At 36.8% G+C, this 17,956-nt stretch overlaps 2 protein-coding genes across 2 annotated transcripts in view; one reads left to right on the forward strand and one right to left on the reverse strand.

Moving 5' to 3' along the window:
- LOC124355494 (unconventional myosin-Ie-like) overlaps positions 1-17,956 on the reverse strand; it is a 211,471-nt gene that overhangs the window by 39,790 nt on the left and 153,725 nt on the right. The window lies entirely within an intron of this gene.
- On the forward strand, positions 1,163-12,923 carry LOC124355496. The gene is made up of 3 exons (XM_046806653.1): positions 1,163-1,185; positions 12,169-12,383; positions 12,469-12,923. Exons 1-3 carry the CDS (start codon positions 1,171-1,173, stop codon positions 12,836-12,838), a joined length of 600 nt encoding a protein of 199 aa, XP_046662609.1. The 5' UTR covers positions 1,163-1,170; the 3' UTR covers positions 12,839-12,923.

A 17,956-nucleotide genomic window follows, 5' to 3' on the forward strand; every position in this document is an offset into this window, starting at 1 on the left:
CTATCCGTCTGCCCGTATTGCGATGGTTATTGATGGAAAGATCCTATAGACTTGAAACGTTGGTACACCGGTTTTCTTTTGGTTCAAGGAAGAACTCCATTTATTTTGGGATCAAAAGGTCATGGGGCAGTCCGTCTGTCTATCCGTCTGCCCGTATTGCGATGGTTATTGATGGAAAGATCCTATAGACTTGAAACGTTGGTACACCGGTTTCTTTTGGTTCAAGGAAGAACTCCATTTATTTTGGGATCAAAAGGTCATGGGGCAGTCCGTCTGTCTATCCGTCTGCCCGTATTGCGATGGTTATTGATGGAAAGATCCTATAGACTTGAAACGTTGGTACACCGGTTTCTTTTGGTTCAAGGAAGAACTCCATTTATTTTGGGATCAAAAGGTCATGGGGCAGTCCGTCTGTCTATCCATCTGCCCGTATTGCGATGGTTCGATGGTTATTGATGGAAAGATCCTATAGACTTGAAACGTTGGTACACCGGTTTCTTTTGGTTCAAGGAAGAACTCCATTTATTTTGGGATCTAAAGGTCACGGGGCAGTCCGTCTGTCTATCCGTCTGCCCGTATTGCGATGATAACTGATAGAAAGATCCTATAGACTTGAAACATGATGCATAGGACGATTGGCGAGCCATATTCAGTCCAAAACTGTTCACCGAAAACTCGACAGCAAGGTCGAAATGTTTCAAGAATTCAATTGTGTCAGCAATGTTTCCAATAGGTGTGCAGCGGCATGACACATCTCACACTTGTTATAGTCTAAAGTCAAAACATAACAAATTGACCCTATCTCAACGGCCAACTCGTTGTGTAGGGATTGGCGTTTGTTGTTCGTGTTCGTGACTCACCTTCAGTTCTTCCAGAGGACTGACCGATACATTGAACAAATCAGTATTCGAAATTGGCCGGCAGACACAATGAAAACCCCAGATAATGATGGTTCGCCATGGTGCCCAGACCTTACATATAAATTGTGTACCAAAGTTATAGGAACTGCCCAATACTGCTCAGAGAACTGACCACAACACTGGCCGTGTCAGGTGTCGCAAGTGGCCGGTGGATACAGTGAGCTCCCCTGATAATGATAGCTCTCCAAGGTCCCCAGACCTCACATATAAACTGTGTCCGCCTGTCCGTGCGTTCTGTATCCAATCGATCATGACAACTCTACAGGTAAGATATCACAGCTTCGATCTTATTGTTGTGTGCGTTGTTTTATAATCAAAAAATTAAATCGTGTAGTTATATATATTTTGAATTTTTACTTATACATTTCTATAGATTGAATGGCTATTGTAGTCATCTTTCTTAGGAGTATAGCCTATATACCGATCCAAGGCACCATAATTTGTTTTACGAGTATTTTATTATCAAAACGTCATATTTGTATGATGTAACCACTTGTAAGCATGCGTATGCTCAAGAGACCAGCCACATTTCCTACCGATGTTCTTCAAATTTGACGAATTCCATTTATTCTTAATTATTTTATATCGTTGATTAGTTTTTTAATCAGCTTCACAAACCAGGCGAAAAGAGTTTTGTAGAAATGTAAAGAACTGTAGTAATATGATCTGGAGTATGTAGGAACTGTAGTAATAGAAACTGTAGTATGTAGAATATCTTGCTCATTTGGAAAGGACTCCCTGGTTGCCTTATATTAGAAAAAAATCTCCGAATTCAGTGTATTTGTGGCTTGAATACTTCTCAAAAGATTTTAAATAGAATTAAAATAGTCAATAGAAGTTTTTATTTTGTGCTGGACATTGTGATCATTGCCTCCTTTTAATTCAAAACGCTACTATATAAAATATCAAAAATTATTTTCATTAGATTTCAAACAGCTGGTTCATTTCGACAAACCAGAAATTCTTGGCAGGCAAAATACATTAATAACCAATCATATTCTCTAAGAAAAACTTATTTTTACTACCTTTAATTTTTTATAAACATCTGAATAAACAGACACACTAAAAATTAAACAAATACAACTCATTTTGTTAAAAGAAGTTATTAATTTTTTTAATGAACTGAAATTTAATAGTTAATAATTAATTTAATTTTACAATGTGCACTTTTTTCGTATTTTTATGCTGTAAGTTTTATGTATGCACATCAATTTTATGTTTGTATTATGTTGTTGTTACTTAATAATTGTTAAAATAACATCCGATTCAAATCTAAGAACACAGTAATGCATAAACATGTTTAAATCAAAAACGAAAATATTGGATTTCATATACAAAACCAGAGAAATCCTTAAATGACTCACATATGTTTTTGATACTGAACAATTCCAACCCCCATTTACAATATTCGCATTCCAAAAGACACTCCAAAACTGGATTTCCACATTTCCGTTGGTAATTTTAAAATTTTCAAACACTTGTTTTTATATTTCTGAAACTTTTACTCTTTTTTATCATACTTTACTATATTCGAATGTATAAGTTGGACTTAGGCACATTTTCAGAGAGAAAATAAAATTTCTGATCGTGAATATTGGCTATAAAAATAAATAAGGATAATTTTCACTAGAGTGCTTAGTTACTTAATACGTTGTTAAATTATATACCACAAATATAGAGGTTACTGGTTACAAACTTAGATTTTGGAGGTACTGTACCTCCTCTTTAATAATGTACTATCAGGATTTGCAATATTCCCTTCAGTACATCCCATTAATTTAGACATATTTATGATTTAGTACGAGTATAAACATTATAACAATAATTACAAGATATAATATACTTCTTAATCTTAAAAATATTCATAACAGCTCATCTGTTATAGGCATAGGGTTGAATCAAATACTCCAGGACTTGTACACTCCATTACTAACACTAATAAGAATAGCTGGTCATACAGGATAGCATTATTACAAGAACCAATACAACCTTATTATTATATACAATACAATAAAGATTATTAAACACGAAGACTTAGTTTTGTTACTAAATAGATGTTTTTTGTAAAAAAAATTTTTACCTTCTCATACTGAAAATCAACTTAAAATATGTGAAGCATTTGTCACTAACGTAAGCACAGTGAAGAAATATGTTTTACATTTTGCAATAAAATAAACATATACTTTCATAAATAATATTAATATCCAATATGCGTACTGTTATGAAAATTTTACTTCAAAGATTAAAACCGCCTTTGAACTAGTAAGTCTAAATCCATACAGCTTTGTAGATTTGACTGTGTATCACGAGAGTAAAATAAAGATTTTGACAAAAATCTACGGTTACTCAAACATAGTTGTCTCCAGTCACTTGACGCCTTACACACTAGGCAATATAAAACCACGTCTGTCTAGAAGTAGCAGCCAACTTATTGAAGGGTACTACTATAGACTTCAACCAGAACGTTATGTCGTCAATAAACTAGTTGCAGTGTACGCAAACTATAAAACCGCTAATTTATCTTGAAAAACTAATCAAAAAGTCGGTGGTTTGTAATAGTCAAAATTCACTACTCAACAAAGGAACAAACCTTTTATTTCCTTAATAAATTGTTTGTAAAAATATCTTTCACTATTATATATAATTTTTCTGGTTCCAGTAAACCTTAAGTATAATAATAGCAAAGGTCTGGGAGACGGGGGAAAGTGTTAATGAAGACAACACTAATGATCGACATTTCATTGAAGAAGAAGAAGAAGAAACTTTGCCGGGGCCCAATATGCACAAATGTATTACCTGTGGTGTCTAGAGTATTGCAGGCACTAGCAGTGCGACAAACTTTACGTTCGCAAATTATTAAATTACAAATTAACGAAACAAAACGTGATATAAAACTATAATCCATTATAGAAAACATTCAGAGAAAAAACCTTAGGACTGTTCTCCTGGCCCACCGACAGTACTTATAATACTGTATTAGTTTAGTTATTTTATCGTAAGGAGGTAATTAATTTTCCATGAGTTGAGTAATTACAACTGAAGTTTATAAACAACGTGTTCCAACATGTTTTACAAAGCAAGGTCATTTTCGAAAATCCGTCCCTAATAATGTTATTACATGGGTTGTTTTATTTACTTTCAGCAAGTTAAGACTCATTAGGTGCAAGGTAAGGAAAAAAACTACGATAAATCATTCATAATGCGAGTTATACTTGGGGGCAAGGTCACATTCCAATATTAGCGCAAAAATATATATTTCTCCCCCAATTACTCGTAAAAAGACTATCGGAACATCAGCACTTCAAACAAAAACATTTAATATCTTCTTTGAACTATTAACATTGTATACACATAATTTTCAGTGAAAAACATTTAGAAATAGGCTTACATTTACAGAGGATCAAAGCATAATTAATTAACTGTACAACTTGTATCAAAACTGAAATCGCAAATAAATTGTAACGGTACCATTCTGAGTGTTCACAAATTACTCTTGCAGGCTTCGTTAGACAATTTATCGGGTTGAAATAAATAACAAATAAAAAAAATATTAGCCCTACCTTGCTCGGTTACTTTCAGTGTTTTTTTCTTTTTTATTTTATATCTTTAAGTTGGATAGAAGTGCAAAGAGCTGTGTATCTAATCACGAACAGTTTTGATTTATCGGATCAAAATAAACAACTAACGTTATATAAAGTATAGCTTCAATATATTAAGCGTTATCACTACCTTAAAATACGAAAAAAAACTTGAAAAATGTCTCTATTTTCAATATAATGTCATGTACAAGAAGTAAAAAATAGTATTGAAATACAAACCTAAGCTACGTGTACATAAGTATCGGTGTACCTTTATGTTATTTGATTACGCTTTGGCATTGAACGCTCGAAAATAAAGTTTCCTTTTGAAACGCATTGTACCGGAGACAATAGGACTCTAAAAACTATTTAACATTTAATAAGTATTTGTTTGTACCATGCAGTACTATATGTATAACTGTGTCTATTTATTTTTAATTACAACAAAGAGAATCTGTTGAATTGCAGTCAGAGTAAAAGTGGTTCTCAGTCAATTAGATGCAGTCAGGTGTATATAAAGTTTTGTTAATCGTGTTTGTTTTGCACGCCAAGAATCTGGAGACCTCCATGCAATTGATTGTCAAAGGAGTAAACAGCCAAGAGGAAGAAGATTTATAAACTTCCCAAAACTTTTGAGCCGAAATTATTAATTACGAATATGGCATAAATTCCTTCTTTTTCATCTAATATTTCAAGATGCCACTTGAATACTCTTGAACTTTTATGTATTCACTGAAAAAGCACAGATTTTACCATATCTTTAATTGGATTCAAAACGTTTCCTTGAGAAGGTCCTCCTAAACTTCTCTTACTTAAGGAATATTCCGTACTTCCTCCTCTCGCCACGCCTTGAAAATAATAAGTATTTTGCGCTATTTATTGATTTATAGTTTATTCATGGTAGAGAGAAAACAACATGTTGGGATAGTCTGTCTCCTGCCGAGATGCAATGGAAAATAAACTTGACACAGTAACCATACGGATCAGTGAGAGCGCGAATACCTCTCATAGGTTTTGAGATGGCGCTGAAAGATCATTTTTATTGGAACGGTTGACTGCCGTGGAGGTAGGCCTACTGGAAGACGGCAATCGTGATCTGGAGTAATATCTGTGAGTGCGTGCGCGCGCGCGTGTGTATTTTTATGCATATTTTTGCATAGCAACATATATCTAAAACTGTTTTGTTATATATTCCTCCGAAACGTGTAAATATTTCTTTTTATTATTGGATAATGTAACTATAATTAAATAGAAGCTATTATTCTTTGTGTAAATATTTACAACAAAGAATAATAGCTCAATAATTAACCTCACCTTGTATATATACATATATATATATATATATATAATATATATATATATATATATATATAATATATACAAGGTGAGGTCAATATATAAGAATGGACCACTTATGAGATCTAAACTTTCGCCTCAATAAAGAAGTATTTTCATTCATTCTCCTCAGACCTAGGCTTGGTAGACAGTTTACGACACTGAAGGAGCTCAAACTAGACAGTCTAGGACACTGAAGGACACCACCCACTCAAACTATCATTCTCTGCAGAGTACAGTCCGGCTGTCATAGACCCCGTACCTCATAATTGTACCTCAGCATGTGAGGTATATAAATTGCGTATCAAGCCCATAGATAAGTGACAACACTGTTATCGGTAACTACAGGTATTGCAGAAAACTTAAGTAAGACATCTGCTGTGTAGCTTGTTGCAACACTACTGTACTGCAGTACTTTAGGTGCTCACAGCTGTACGACGAGTAAATGCGGCTTAGCAAACAGCTGCGAAGTAATGGAGCACAAGTCAATCACGCCTAAACACTGTAGCACGTTGTTCGCTCGCTAGCCCAAGGCCTGCCGCTCACTCGGTCAGGCCGGAGATGAAACATTACTCGATCTGTCAGCCCGTCACGTCCCGCCATATATAGTCGTGTCTAGCAGCAGCTAACTATGTGCTACAGGTATACACGGTCATTAGGTACTTATCCAAATCGGCGTACTTAGGCGAATTTGTCAACATCCATTAGGATACGCAAAAACAGAGGATTTTTATCAAATACGTGACTTTTGCGAGTAAATACAATCATAGAAATATCTTCAACCCAATAAGTATTATTGGGAATGCTGGTGGCCGAGTGGTCTAAGAGGATGAACTTTGGTCTGAGTTAGAGATAGCGCAAGTTCAAATCCTGTCTGTGATCGTTGCATTTTTTATCAGTACCATCGACCTTGAACTGTATCGACTCTCCCCATTATTATGTTTGATAAGATCCTCGCACAGGCCAGTGGCCCATGAGGACGGACAGAATACGGCTTAAAAAAGGGGATCGGTAAAGGGGGTTATAACTAATTTCCCGTTTTAAGCCCTTATTATATCCAATCGGCATATAGGGTTTAAATCAGGCAACTCGCGATCTAAAACATCATTAATTGCCTTAAATGCCTTATTTAAATTACATTTTTTATTTCTTGAAAATAATTTTATGTTAAATAGCTAAATTTTGTTTAACTATTACTGTTTTTTTTAAGTCCATTAGGCTTATTTATGTATTCCCATATTTACGTAAAAAATGAGCAGTTGCTAAAAAAGGTGCGTTATTTTTTATTTGCATTATCATCATGTGCTACTTTTTCAAACTGAATGTTCATGCGAAGCTTTAGAGCGATGACCGAAATACAAGTCTGCGTTATGGATAATGAAGCTTACTATTAAGGAGTGTCATATATTCTTATGACGTGGATTTTCTTCTCCCCATAAAGCAGAGTTGTAATAGGCTAGGATAGAATGAAAAATTGGGACTGACACGGCCGTTCGAAATGGTGGAGTAAGCTGCCCCGTTGCGCTTCAGAGTCAGGGGCGCAGAATACTTTTGCCCCTGGCGCCACCAACGCTAGGGACGTCTCTGGACTGTAAGGACAGTTTGAGACTAGAATTTACAGTCACATAAAGTCCGCCTTAAGCTCTAAATGGTATAGAGCTTAAACTTGTGAAAATGTTGAGTTTGACTCTGGATGGAATTAAAACTGGATTCTGCAACCTACCAATATCGTAACGACCGGAATCTCCATGGTTCAGAATCCAGGAAGATCCATAAAGAAGTTTTCCAAAAAATCCAAAAGTTTTAGAACCCCATTCTTTACTATGCGATACCAATTAATGAAAATAGTTACTGCTAAGAGATCAGGTCGATCTTAGCTAGCTCATTCTAGGTTCTAGGTCAACCTGAAGAAGAGATAAGGTTGGAGATCTCGAAACGTAGTGTTACTGATATTTTTTATGAATGAACGATGGCAAATTTCCGGAAATATCCTGTTTCCTTCACAATCCTTCCATTGTCAAAAACTTCAGACAAGCTTATTCACCTATTATTACAATAATCATGCATGCGCATTTGCCATAAAATACGCACTTATCTATGTATCAGATTAATTTACAGTGAAATTACGTTAGCAAATGGAATTTCGAAAATTAAATATTATCTACACTGAATAACGCCTCTAAAAACTTTTTTAAATCGTATTTCCGTTAAAATAGATTATCTAACACCATTAAATTTTTATTTTTACAATCTTGACTTGTTTTATAGATTTTGTATGGAGTTCTTGTTAATAAATTATTTATGTAACGGTTCAATTCTTCGAGTTTTCTTTTACTATGTTAGTTTTATCTCACGTGCATCCTTCATCGGACTTTGGCCTATTGGACGTTCCAATTTATTTCACAATTATTGAGTTTTGTTGTTGTCGCAAGTTCTTTTTTATTGTTAAGTTTACGTTTTGTTTGTTGGAAGATTATATTATTATTTACTTATTTTTAAGTTTGTAAATATTTCATGATTGATGGTTTTGTATTGTTTGATGTTTTTGTTTTGTATTAATCTCTTGTGAATTTAATTAGTGCCGTGAAATAAAATCTTTTTGAAATGAACAATGTTTATGAAACTACGTTTTGACTTTAAAGCACAATGATAAAATTACGTAACTATCGAGAATATAATATATGCGGATTACAAGACATTCAAATTATCTCTCCAAAATATAATCAACGTGAAATATATTATCAAATACAAATACTGTCAATTCACTTAGTTGTACAGTACATGCCACTTCTCGCAGGTAGTATTGACACTTTATATAATCCAGTATTGAATGCAAAGACTTGCAAGTTTCTTGTTAAAAGGTGTGAAAGATTGCTATATGTTATTTCACCTCGCACAATTGCATCCTCTAGATTATTTCCACGCTTTTATTATTCAAGCTAGTCCTGGGCGACAAAGTAAAAATGTAAACAACATTTATCCAAACTGGACTTTCTCGCACAATTTGTGTGGGCCATACGTGGTACCATTGAGCAGCCCGCCAAACGAGCAAACATCTCAATCAGCCAGGAACACGCCTCTCACATATCGAGAGTGTGTTTAGCGCCCAAGGCTTACTAGCCGTGCCGTTCACTTCTCGCAATTAGTCCATACAGCACTGTACATAGCTTCACTTAACAGTGTGGAAACGCCCGACAAGAATTCGTAAAGAGCAGAACAACCGCTAGCAATGGCGTAACAGTTAGGACTGTTTGTTTTTGTTTCGGCGGAACTAAAACCACAGTCAAGTAAACCACAGTTTCTGGGTTACCCACTGGACTGTATACCAAGTGATTTACATAGTTCGTATAATATCTAATATATATTTAGTCACTCGCCTAATAATGTTTTTATAGTAAACTGTAGGCATTTCGTGGATAAAGATTTTCTAAGTAACGGTTAACATTATTTTTTATTTTAATGAAGTATTTACTTGACATGTCTTGTTCTCGTTTTATGTACATAATTTTAGTAAATACGTTAAATGTTTTTCTTAATTCAATATGTTTTTGTTTCCATCTCAATAATACAATCAAAACTACTGAACGTAATCTCATTATTTTGAAGCACCCTTGAGACACTGTCGTCATCTTTTGACACATTATCAATTTCTAATATTTACAGACATGTCCAATAAACGACGTTGTCCTGTGGCGACTGAAGTGTTATCAATAGCTGATAAGACAAAGACCCGTTCCTTATCTAAACCAACAGGAAATAGAGGATCGAAAGACGCTCCTCCAACTGGGGTCGTTGGACTTTTAAAGCGGTGCTATCGGATTTTGGTTGGATTCTTTTATTTCATAACTCATTAACATCTTTTCCTGGTTTTCGTATAAACAATGTTTACACAGAACAGTTGAATCCATTAGACTTGCTCTTTTAACTAGTATTTCACAACTTTAGAGACCATATGAGAATTTCGCTATTTTAAAGACCAGTGGGGCGTAGCCTGGAGGGATTTTCGAAAACAGAATAGGCCTATATTTATCCCAGGGACCGTAAATAAAGACCATGTAAAATTTCAGTACAATTGGTTGAATAGTTTACGCCTGAAAGCGAAAAAACAAAGGAACTTTCGTATTTATAACATTATTTAGGATAACAATAATAAAGTATAGAATACTAGACTAAAGAGCAACGCGCTTAATACAACGCTTGTTTACATGCCGTTACATCGAGTTTAAACAATTTGGCTCCAAGTGCAGTAGCCTTGTACAAGAACGTAGACAGGAAAAAATTGGGGGGTCCAGAAAAACGGATATTTTCGGTAGTGGACAGAGAGTAAGGCCCCATTTTGTTCCTTAAAAAGTTTTTAACCCGTTTATTTGTTAAGAACAATCTTTCAGAAGTAAGTGTCGGTGACACTGAATTATTTCAATAATAATAACAATCGTTTACTAAAATAATAATAAATAATATTATGGCGGGGGGTTCCGAACCCCTCGGACTCCCTCGCTGGCTACGTCCCTGGCCTTGTATATGGTCTGCGAGTGAATATATAAACATACGTTCAAGAGCCGTTGTTTTACTTCTAATTAATTGTACTATTTACCGCAACCAATTTAAATACTATACTAAATACTGAATAAATAAATGTAAAAAAATTCTGTGTGGTGGAATAACGGTTGTGCTTGTTTGTTAGCAGAAACGAGCTGTGGGTGTGTGGGTGTGACATTGTTATTCACTTATAATTGTATTATGTTCTCACCGTTGTTTTAGTTGAACGGCTATAAAAATTCGTGTAGTTGAAGAGAAGGACTAATTGTCAGCCAATCATTCACTGCCTTGTAGTTCAATGATCACACAGAATATCGTGCACGCTGGAGCAACGCACAGACAAGGTTCTGTTACGTTACTGTAAACTCGACCGTGTACCGCAGTACAGCGAGAGGTCTTGCGCAACCTCGGCGCGATTCGTTCGGTGCCGAGCAATAAATATTTGGATTTCCGAAAGGCTGTTGTGACAGTGCAACAATTATATAAGGCGGAATGTCGCAATGTCGGGCTGGGGTCACGATGTTCTGGGCCGGCACTGGGGGTCGGGTCACCAGCCACCTGTCTCGCCAACCGCACCAGCGCTGCGCTGTAGTACACTCGTTGGCTGGAATCTGCGGCAAGTGTTGAACATCGATGGAAACTATGTCGAAAAACAGTTTAGGTTGTGGGCTTTCATGTAGAAATAAAATTGTGTTGAAAAAAGAATTGTTTTACTTATAAAAAAAAAAAAAAAAAAAAAAAAAAAAAAAAAAAAAAAAAAAAAAAAAAACTGTACTTACTTTCTGAACATGTCTCGTACGTAACATTAGACCACTACAAACATTGGTACGCCTGGACATTGTAATACATATTTCCAGATAATATGTGTTGGAGATGAGTCTGATAGGTAGCCAAAGAGTACCATGGTTACTAGTAAAGTTTCTTTCATATCGTCAAATTTCTATAGTTCTTGGCGAATTTTATTAGATGGGTGTCGCTAGTTTAAAGTTAACTGAACCCATTTTTATGTTGATTTTTAATATTTCACATATGAATGTCAAGCAAATCTTGAAAATAGCTAAACAAACGATTACAATATTTGTTTACGAAGTAATATTTGAAATGGGTGCCGCCAGCTTCACACGGCTGCCTAGGCTTGTAATAACGATATTCTGCGGCCCAGTTCTAATGATAGACAGTTTCATGGGAAAATAAAATTCTGACACCAACAACTGATGGGCTGGCTAGTGCATTTTGAATGGAATATTCTTATCCTTTCACGCGCAAAAACCAACCCCGATAAATAGAACTTTCATTTATCCGATCTACACATAACATAAAACGATAGGAAGGATTTATTCAATTTGAACATACTCCAATTCACCATCCTTTTATTTAAAGAGTCTGATATCTGATGGTGCCTCAGGCATGACTCCTGGAATCAGGAGTCATGTTCGTCTGAAGAGAGCCAAAGAAAGTCGGCGACGAAGAAGCTCAAAAACATGACTCCAGATTCCAGGAGTCAAGTCTGAGACAGTATCAGATACCAGATGCTGTAAATAAAAGGAAGGTGAACTGGAGTAAATTCATCAGACCTGTTGCAATAGCATTACCTAAAATCATGTTTTGCTTTAATCTCTTAGTTTCTAAACAAAATGTAATTTTATAAGCTACTAAATTACTGTTACCCAGATTCGAACCACTTAATTTGTAGTCTATTTGAACTTGCTAGCGTTTTGAGCTCCAGCTTTGATCAATGTTAAAGTTCGTATGCCCTTCATGGGAGAAAGTTTAAACCAACTGTAATTCTCTTCCAGGTGACGTTGGCGCTGGCGGTCCTGGTGGGGCTGAGCTACTGTCAGGTATTCAACGGCTACATAAACCCGCTATTTCTTCCCCGTGGGCTGAGAGGAGACTACCGCCGAGGACGCGTGTACGACCCCTACAACGATCAGCGCGACAACGGCTACTATCTCTCCAGGGGAGGCGCCTATCAGGACTATGACTACCGCCGTCAGCAGCTGGACAACAGGTGCGTGTACTACCGGTGGTCTTTAAATATAGGATAATAAAGTTGAAATAGTCTTTACTACGAGTTGTTTTATTTTCTATTCCAGGTACGACGACTACCGAAGATACCCGAGTCAGTACGATGACTACCGAAGGTATCCGGTCGGACTAGATCGTCGGTACAACGACATCTACCGCCAGTATCCCGAAGATCTTCGTTACAATTCGAACGTCGGTCTGGCCACTACGGCGCGTCCTCTGGACCGGGGACACCTTATTGACAGAGGACATGTCTTGGACAGAGATCAACTCTTGGATAGAGGGCAGATCTTGAACAGAGGACAGATCTTGGACAGAGGGCAGATCTTGGATAGAGGGCAAGTCTTGGACAGAGGACAAGTTTTGGACAGAGGGCAGATCTTGAGCACTTCGTCTCCAGAATTGGCTGTCACCGTCCAATCCAACGGCTCGGTGTGATCTCTTTAACTATGTACATTACAAAAGTTGCAATCAAATTAGACATATATAGAGCTTTTTTTAATTGAATAAAAATTTTATACATATGTAATGCATAGTTACATAGTTAATCCCTTCCTTTTCATAAATAAGCTTGAACCCTCCCAAGTTTAATTTTAATTTATAAAACATTCAGTCGAATAATTGCCTTCGATGTTCGGATCAATCTACAGGGCTATCTAGGATTGGTTTCCCAGTCCCTTGTCTCTGAAACACAAGTTTTCTTAAGTGCCTTCTGTCAACTTTCTTCTCAATCCCCTTGCTAAAAGGCATCAAGGGTTTCTGGTTCTCATGGAGATCTGAGTGCCCCTAGAGCTTCTCCGGACTAGACAGTTGTAGAATTAGTACACGGTTAGTGATCTCTCCACATAGTTGTGTCTAACGATTCTCACACAGAGATTATGCCATAAATACCAAACAACTGTCTGGAAAGATATTCTAGCGACGTGATCTTATTTCATCCATAATATACAATATACCAGTTATGTAGAATGTCGTTTGGCTCTGCTGCTCTATCCCTTGGGTCCGACAGGGCTAAATAACCAACTCTACAACTAGTAGTAATAATTCTATAGAAAACACACATTCCAGTTTCATTTAAGATCCTACATGATCAATGACGGTACTCTAGAAAAACATTTATAGCTAAATTTTTACATACCTACAGAGTGTCCCACGAGTAACCCGGCAAAGTACCCAGATGGCTTCCTCTCAACAAAATAATGAAGAAGATGCATATAAACATATGCCTAGAAACGCTTTGTTAGTGAACCATTGAAACCCTTTAAAAAAAAACACGAAAACGATCGCTTCAGAGATAAACGGACTTAATACAGTTAAGTTTGGTCAGGAGACAATGCAGTTTCAAATCCTGATTGAAACAGAGCACTTATTGTCACTACATGCGAGCTTGTATTGTATCGACTCTTCGCCGACCGTTACTGTTACTTTTCCCACAAAAATCTGCAATCATTGAGAAATGGATATAGTACATTTAAAAAGAGGGCTCTCCTTTTTACAAAATTTTCAACTGAGAAATTTAGAGCAGCCGCGTCAACGTTCATTAGAAGAGTTCTCCTTGCAAATAGATCAATACCTCTTCACAAGAAAAGCAGTAAGGGTAGTATTACGACAAAAGTTTATAAAAACAGAACAATAAACACAAGCACACAAATCGAGATTTATAAACCAACAGAGCATCACAGGTGGAATGATTAACTTATTAAAATCAAGCTTATTGATAAGGGGGTATAATTAAATTATTTGAAACGGCAATCAGGGGTTTATACATTAAAGGATGAAACGAACTAAAAAATGACCATATTTACTGGTACCTTATTTGCATCCTTTAAGTAAAATCACGGACCAATAAGAGTAAATCATAATTACAAAAGTTCTTCATGAAATAAGAACCTCAGAGTGTAATGTACAATATATTAACACAATCCCTTATAAACATAAATTTATGTAGTTCAAATAAGCACGTATTTCGCATATCCTTTGTGACCAGTCAAACAAGGCTCGTCGATTTGCCTTTATGACGGACTCATTTACAACGATCATCAGACGTTTATGGCTAGCCACAGTGGAGCAGCGAATGCTAACTGAATAGCCGTCCATTACTGGGATGGCATATCTGGAGATGAAAGCCAGGAGAAAGGTGAGAGACCTTGAACACTACTGGTCAGGTTATAAAGTGTCCACGGATATTACAATGCCACAAGAACGGTTTATGGCCAATCAATACCAACTGTGTGCACGACGTACGGATAACCGAGCTAGAAGAAACTGAGCGAGCACAGCGTCGTGAAATGAAAACAAGAGTTTCCAGTGGCGACGCCGATCTGTGGAAACACAGCACTACGCCTGCGCAGTACAGTTCGTGTTTGTTTTACTTTTCTCTCGATCAATCTCCAATCTTCACGAACAAGAGAAACCCTTTCCCACGTCAAATCGTAATTCACATAAATGCCGCCGTTTTGGACACGCTAGCGAAGATCGTCACTGATCATAATAACATAAGCTACAGTTTCCGCTTTCGTTCTAACAATAAATAATTTGTCATTGTCAGTTTCGACTGGGGCACAGAGTTTAGTTCCATTTCACTTTGGCTTAGTGCAGCGTCCTAAATTTGACATTTTCACGGACTTGACTCATGGAATCTGCATTCCAAGTTCGTCAAGAGACCTGAGTGTTCGTTGATGGATAATTCAGAGCTCTTTTGTAGCCCATGTGTCTCTGATGTTGAACCGATAGAGAGTTTGTTTTGGACGTCTTTTTTTACCCTCCAGACGGGAAGGGACTCCAGATTGTTTTAAGGTCTTTAGACAAATACTGCCCAAGTCAGGTTGTTCAAACAATCAAATTTTTATTGTTTTCAAGCTTCAAAAGAAAACGACCAGAACAATCGCCAACATGAACTTCAGAGAGTTGTACCGACCAGCGTTCAAGACATTGCAGCTGTTGACTCTGCCATGTATCTATTATCTTGGAAGCAATTTTATTCTGTAAGCTATTCTGTAAGAGGCAGATACAACTATCGTACTGAGCGAGACAGAACGGTAGTTTATGAACACCTACCCTCGCAAGCAGGTGTCCGTATCCGACAAATTGCCCGATTCGATAAAAAAAGAACAAACACCCAAGACTTTAAAAACTTGTTTGAAGCGCTTTTTAGCGTCCAAGGCATTCTATAGTGTCAACGAGTTTTTGGATTATAGTTGGGAGACCTCCAATCTAGAAGACTTGACACTGGAGTTGGCGGTGGAGAGAATTGACGAATAAATGGTATACATGAATGTAAATATTGTATGTCTGAATGTAGGATTGTGAACGAATGTAAAAATTATAGATTTACCCGGTATGACTTTTGCACCAAAATTGTTATATTGTCCACAGCAATGACTTTGACTTGACTTTAACTTTGAGATTCCAAGAATCAAGTCCGTGACAGTGTCAGATTACAGACGCTGCACTAAGCCTCAGGTGAAATGGAGCTAAACTAAAGACTGGCATTAAATCAACCCTTCCCACCATATCCATGCTATTTATAGGACATAATCGACGATTTCTATCAAAACCCATTTAATCTCTTTTATCATCGAAAATCCTTTAATAAAAACGCTTCGATGGAGTTAAACGTGGTGGCAGCACACTGTTTTAAACAAAAAAGATTGTTAATGCTGGTACGCTGGTTAAATGTAAGAAAGAACAATACGGTCCTAATTTCGCCTCAATAAAGAAGTGTTTCTATTCCATTCTATGCCTTTCTTTGCAACATCACACTATTTACTACTATTTACTATTTACGCGAACTGTCTCACACTGTTGGATTGAGCACCTGGATATTCTGTATATTCAAGCTAGAGACAACACGGGACTGACTGCACATCGCGATTCTGTGTCATAGCCGGCCGGGAGGAGGCGCCGGCGGCCTATATCTGTATCAGTGAGATCAGTGTCAGTGTTTGTAGGACTAACGGTCGTCATTGTGTGTTTAGCTGGGCGGGCGGCGAGATGCAAAACATTCTCACGTCCTCGGCTCGCTCCAGATCTGAGCCGCACCACCGGCCGCCGCCGCCAACTCTGGCAGCAATATTCGGGAACCTCCATCGTGTATGGAGCGAATCTTTCTTTAATCAAGATCACAATAAAAATAGATTAAGATATCAAAGTTGGTGTGCATCAGAACATTAAACAATATAACAATATTGTATTAATTAAACAATATTGTAATTGAACCTACTGGTTGTTGTTAGCTCTACAAGGCAATTGCTTGTAGAGATAGAAACAACCAGTGATTGTGTATGTAAACACAAAGGAAGAAAATAGAAATACCACACAAAGCCGTCTCACTCATCGAACTCAGAAAAGTAAACTCTATAAATTAAATATATGTATAATTGAATTATAAGGAGGAAATTGACTAAGTGGGTTTATGTACTGTAGTTGAACATTTCGACAGATATAATCTTGCACCCTTTCCAAGAATAGAACTATAGTTTACGATCGAAAACGTACAGCTATAGAAGCAATACATACAATATGTCTGTTTTGTGTTTAGAATTTCTCATACGAGGTTTAACTCGTTTATTACCAATGAATTCACCTAGGAATTGGCTTTATTTTCTATACTAAGGACTAAAAAGTAGAAGAACGAGTTTGAACGTTTTTTAACAACATATTTTATTTTCCATGTCCAAATGTTTTATTTTGATATTCGTTGTGTTAGATATTGCAGATAGAAGTGGCTGGTACAATATTACATAAAAATAAAAAAATAGTTACGAATTTGTATTGTCTTTCTAGGCCTTGCAAAAATCGAACAAAAACTTAATAGTTCCGGTGTGCAACAAATATATTTCACAGTTTCCAAAATTCCATGTTTTTCGCAATAGCAGTTGAAATGTAAGTAAGCCCCTTATTACGTTGGCCAAGAATGTGCTTGGCGTGACTGTGACTGTTAACTGTATCACTATTTGTTATTCCATCATCGACACGTAATGACTCTGAAGACAGTCGCGTGCCCAGCTGTTTACGTCACGGACGCCTGTCTACTGTGCATAACACCCGGAGCACGATAGATACTCAAAATACAACGTTTGTATACTGAAGCGATCACGTGATCCACGTTTAATCGGTGTATGCACACTGTCAGAAAACAAAATTAAAGTAAAGTAAATATGTCTTCTTTTACCAGGCGAAGTTGAGCTAAGACGCCCTCTCTAACACTTAACCTGGGGACCAACGGCTTAAATGTGACTTCCGAATCATCACCAATGGCCGGGAAGGCGGACTGCTTGCAAGGACAGGATCGCTCAGCGGTCACCCATCCAAGCAGCAGCCACGCTCGACGTTGCTTGATCCGGTTATCTTGCGATAACCGCTGTACCCGCTACACTGCGCCATCAAAAAGATTATGCTTAGACATCAGTGATTTTTTTTTAACCTTTATCATAAAAATAATTTTGAAAAATACAGTTATTTCCTTCTATACTAGTTGTTATTATAAATTTAGTATTGATTTACGATCTGTATAAACCAATGGTCTCTGGCTTGGCTGAGTATCCAACATTACAT

Source organism: Homalodisca vitripennis, chromosome 2 (genome assembly GCF_021130785.1).
Source record: "Homalodisca vitripennis isolate AUS2020 chromosome 2, UT_GWSS_2.1, whole genome shotgun sequence".
Taxonomy (NCBI): domain Eukaryota; kingdom Metazoa; phylum Arthropoda; class Insecta; order Hemiptera; family Cicadellidae; genus Homalodisca; species Homalodisca vitripennis.

Bases quoted from the DNA above. Each gene is read 5' to 3' on its own strand.
- LOC124355496 (XM_046806653.1), top strand. The intron at 12,384-12,468 runs GTGCGTGTACTA...TTTCTATTCCAG, and splicing joins CGTCAGCAGCTGGACAACAG to GTACGACGACTACCGAAGAT.